This window comes from Fopius arisanus, unplaced genomic scaffold (genome assembly GCF_000806365.1).
Source record: "Fopius arisanus strain USDA-PBARC FA_bdor unplaced genomic scaffold, ASM80636v1 scaffold00080, whole genome shotgun sequence".
NCBI lineage: Eukaryota > Metazoa > Arthropoda > Insecta > Hymenoptera > Braconidae > Fopius > Fopius arisanus.
The window spans coordinates 43651-47999 of record NW_011887819.1 but is presented as its reverse complement, the minus strand read 5'-3'; the positions used below and the strand labels follow the sequence as shown (position 1 = coordinate 47999).

The following is a 4349-nucleotide window of genomic DNA, read 5'->3' as shown; positions in this document are numbered from 1 at the left end:
AACGAAAAAATTGAATATTTAAGATAGCTAACAACGGAAGGAAATATTGTTCCATTATCAATTATTATCTTTACTGATGCTACTTGGGTCCCGTAGTGAGATCTGAAAATACTGATCTTCAGAATCTGCAATATTTTCTCACCCATAAGGACAGTAGAGGGAACGCATGAAGTTCCTGCACCTTCATTGCCTCTGATCTTGAGCCATTTTTTAAGTGAGATGTTTAGATCACCGGATACCCTTGAAAAATTGGAATTATGGGGTGGTCTTGAAAATTTCGTATCCCGCACCATTACACTAGGCTCGCCACCATGTTGCTCCTGAACTTTTGTACTTTCGGTTTGCTCTTTTTTGTAGCAGCCCCTTACAGCCCGAAATTTCGTCCTACCCCCGGTCGGTCAATCTTTATTTTTGGCTTCTTTAATTTTGCGGCGTGGAGCCATTAGCATAGCTTTTGAAATCTTATCTCGAGGGAGTAGGTCTGCGGTGCGAAATTGGGATGCACCGCCTGGTTTTCAACATAATGACTGCGCACAATTCCCGCAGGTGTGAGACGAGTAACTGTGATCTGACCACTGAGCTGTTGAGTTTTCATTCCTCGATGTCTTTCGCATGGAATGTACTTTAAAATTAATGATCTTACTGGTGCTCTTGCGCCAATAATCCAGTAAGACTGTCTGAGCTGACCAAGCGTGAGCTGCGTTCCACCATGAAGAATCCTCAGATGAACTTCTTGAATGACGAACTTAGCAAAGTGAGGATCCTTTGGAATGATACCTTGATGTTTGCTATCATTGTCGAGCTTAGCGAATTTGAGATGTTCACCAACGCGAAGAACCCCCTGGTGATCAAGATACACTGTCAATCGAATGAATGGATGAGAAGACCTGAGTTTTTGCCCTCTGGACAAGGTCATCAGAGAATAAATGCGCTGACTGACTAGCCTTGATCCAAAAGAGACGAGCTTGCTCTATATCACCAGAGTTAAGACCTGTCCTTAACGAACGTCGTGGAGTTTTCCTGAGATGAGCAATGAAGCGTTGGCAGATTGCTGTAATCCTAAGCAACCTGTTGAGCGAGGAATAGCGATCAACTACATTCCAGATTTCCAGGCGCTGGACTTCAACAAGATTCAAGATCATCTGTCAATTTTTGAATGAGCTGGACAAGATTTCTAACGAATTCCTCCCATCTGGAAGGGCGGAAGCTGATCCATGTGAGCGTAACTAAAGAGTCGGTCCATAAGTACATCGGCACATTGGAGAAGTCGAGCTGATCTTTCACGTACTTTATGAGCTTAGCCAGAAGAACTCCAGCTGACAGCTCAAGCCTTGGAATAGTCAGCCGTTTGAGAGGTGCTACTTTAGTTTTCGAGCAGATCAATGAGATATGCGGTTCTTCGTTACTATTGAAGACCTTGAGATAAACAACAGCTGACATCGTTATCTGAGAGGCGTCTGAGAATCCGTGTATCACAACTACAGAGTTCTGGAACAAACCAATCCATCTGATGCTAAGATGACCAGCAGAAAGGTGCTCTTCTCCACAATCGGCTGTGGCACACTTACTGATGACTTCATCCCCATTAGTGCACATGGAGGTTACTTCCAAGCGAAGGAAAAGGCGCTCATTTGGTCGAAGTCATGCAAACTTCTAAGTACAGTCAGGTCTGTTCTGAAGCTTTCTGGTTTCGAATTCGTTGGCATCCAAAAGTTGTCCATGCCAAGCTGAAGGAGGAGGCCCTGGGTTGCATCATTAAGACACCAGCTGACATCGATAGAATTGTCAGCGTCAATTCATCTAATGCTTCTTGACTGCCCAACATCCGATCTCTTAAACCCTATCTGACCCATTTCTGTCTCTCCCTCTCATTCTGAATTCTTGCTTAGAACTCCCTTCTAGTAATCAGTCCGATGCTTGTTGTCTAAATGTCAATTCTGTTCGCCATCATCATCTGGATACCATCAAAAACTTCCTGGCGTCCCGACCCGAAACCCACTGTCATAATGATCACTGAACGCGAGTCACCTCACGCGTGGCTGCGCCAGGGTTGGTCGATGACTTGCGACAGTGAGATCAGCATGTTCAGTGACTTTATAGGAAATTCAAGCATAGGCGAACCCAACAGTAATTGGACGAATTCTGCCATCGAAGAGGTTTTCACAAATCCCCGCTGAAGTCTGAGTCTGGCGAAAGTTGCCGAACGTCTAGTCTGGAGCCAGCTAACCACGTTTCTACAAGCTCATAACTTGCTAGATACCCGTCAGTGCTATTTCTTCCGTAGCCACAGCACGCAAACAGCTCTTCTTAGGCTCCTGAATGATGTCAGGACAAATATTGATCATCGATAAGTCACAGTCCTTGTCCTCTTTGACTTCTCTACGGCTTTTGACACCTTCTCTGACTCAGTGCTACGTGCCACGTTCACTTCATTGAGATTCTCGCCTCGTGGAATTACCTGGTTGTGATGCTGCCTGCATGGTCGCTCGCCGGCAATGAACGGTGGAGGCGGACTTTCCTCATTTCTGCATACCAATGCTAGTATTCAAAGCGTTTCTCCTTGGGTCGCTTCTGTTCTCTCTCTTCATCAATGACATCAGCGGCTGCATACGTGAGGCTCGGCACCTGTTAGATACTGATGACCAAAGCTGAAATGTGAACCATTCAAGATGCCAACGTGTTGTCATCGCCTCAAAAATTATTGAAATTATCTGACGGCTGCCTACCCCATCGCTGATACAGATGTAGCTAGGGATCGGGGATTTCCTAACCTAACTATTCCCTACGCCAGGATATAGTCTCCGATATCTAATAATTTTTTTTGGTTAGTATTAACCATCCGGTTAGTATTAATTTAGATTGTAGTGCAGGTCACCAAACGACCTGACACCGCTATTTAATTGAATTTTTATTTCTCAACTGAGGTGGAAAATATCGCTAGGTCAGGCTCTCTCTCACTCGAGCCTCGCCCTATCTCTCTTACCCGTCTTGACTATAATACCGTGCAGTTATCTCTAGCTTTTCCCCCGGGATCCACCGTATACAATTAATTTACGGAAATTTTGACTAAATTTGAATTTTTCGACTAAAATTTCTGTCCTTATAGATTCTTGAGTATCAATCAGTTTCTTGATACAATTGGGACTTCGATAATTGGTGTTATCGCCCACGAATCCACCCCTCTCTCCACGACCCACACACTGCGCAACCGAACAATCCCGTAATTTCCTTTTATATATTATATAATATATAATATAGTATGTGATATATGATACCCTCGGATTTCTGAAGTTCTAAGGTGCGTTTCTGTCGTTACTCAATTCCGGGGATGGTCAGTGAAATTTCAATTTTAAATTTGTATTTACTTGCGGTTACGACTGGCACCCTAAACAAATTTTCGCGGATCGGATGTGCCGCTGATTATTCCACGGTTTCGTTAGGCTTTATGGTTTTTGTGGTTCCACAACTGTCGGAGTAGCGAGAATGAAGGTGATGATTTTTGCCGTGTTTTCGGCATTTGATCAAGTGAGTTAGGGTTTTTATTAATATGTGCTGCGCCGACAGACAAAAATCATTATACCTTGAAACATCAAGTTCTGCTTTCTGATGCTCCGTCTTATCTTGCTGAGCGCTTTGCTGAATATACATCTAACAGACTTCGTGAAACGAACTTCTGCACTTCACATTGTTTATATCTGAGTTTATTCTTCTTCACACCGACGGTAGTGGCCGTGCGGTTAGAGTGCTGGACTAGCATGCCAAGGATCCGGGTTCGATCCCGGGCACCGGCGGTCAAAAATATATAGCGCTCTGATCTCACGATTTCACTGCCTTCATTTTATGGTGAAAAGTTTAAGTGATGACCGTTGACCGATGGGTCGCGATCATTGCCGAAGATGTCCGACAATTCTGGTGAGTTACCGCCCGATTTTAGCCTGATTATAAACAGCATCCTTTCTGTTCTTTTCAAAATTTCATTTAGAACGAGAATAAATCCTGATATCACTAATTGTGTATAAACTTTCTAAATACCTAAAATATCGGTCAACGTGGCAGACTTATCGACACGATTTGCTCGATAGTGATCTTACTACTACACTTAACTTTTGGCCGCCTCACTGAATCATTAATATCCCAGGCCCGATGTCGAAATACCCTTTCAAAATTTCAATGTCTATTCTCTAACAAGTACACGGAGAGAAAAACCCAGGAAAAATTACGTGACTAATCACGTAATCGTGGGCTGGAGTGTCATTTCCTTGATTTTTACTGGAGAATTTGGGAAAAAATGAGAGACGAACAGTGAATTTTATTATTTGCCCTGGAAAACGTACGTGACTGTCGCGTAA

The 4349-nt window shown here is 43.6% G+C and overlaps 1 protein-coding gene across 1 annotated transcript in view; it reads left to right on the top strand.

Moving 5' to 3' along the window:
* Positions 1–1928: 1928 nt before the first annotated feature.
* LOC105270191 (dynein heavy chain 5, axonemal-like) overlaps positions 1929–4349 on the top strand; it is a gene marked incomplete at its 3' end in the record, with an annotated part of 42675 nt that continues 40254 nt past the window's right edge. The window contains exon 1 of the mRNA XM_011310976.1: positions 1929–2127. Within this exon, the coding sequence (XP_011309278.1) occupies positions 1929–2127 (199 nt within the window). The remainder of the gene's footprint in view (positions 2128–4349) is intronic.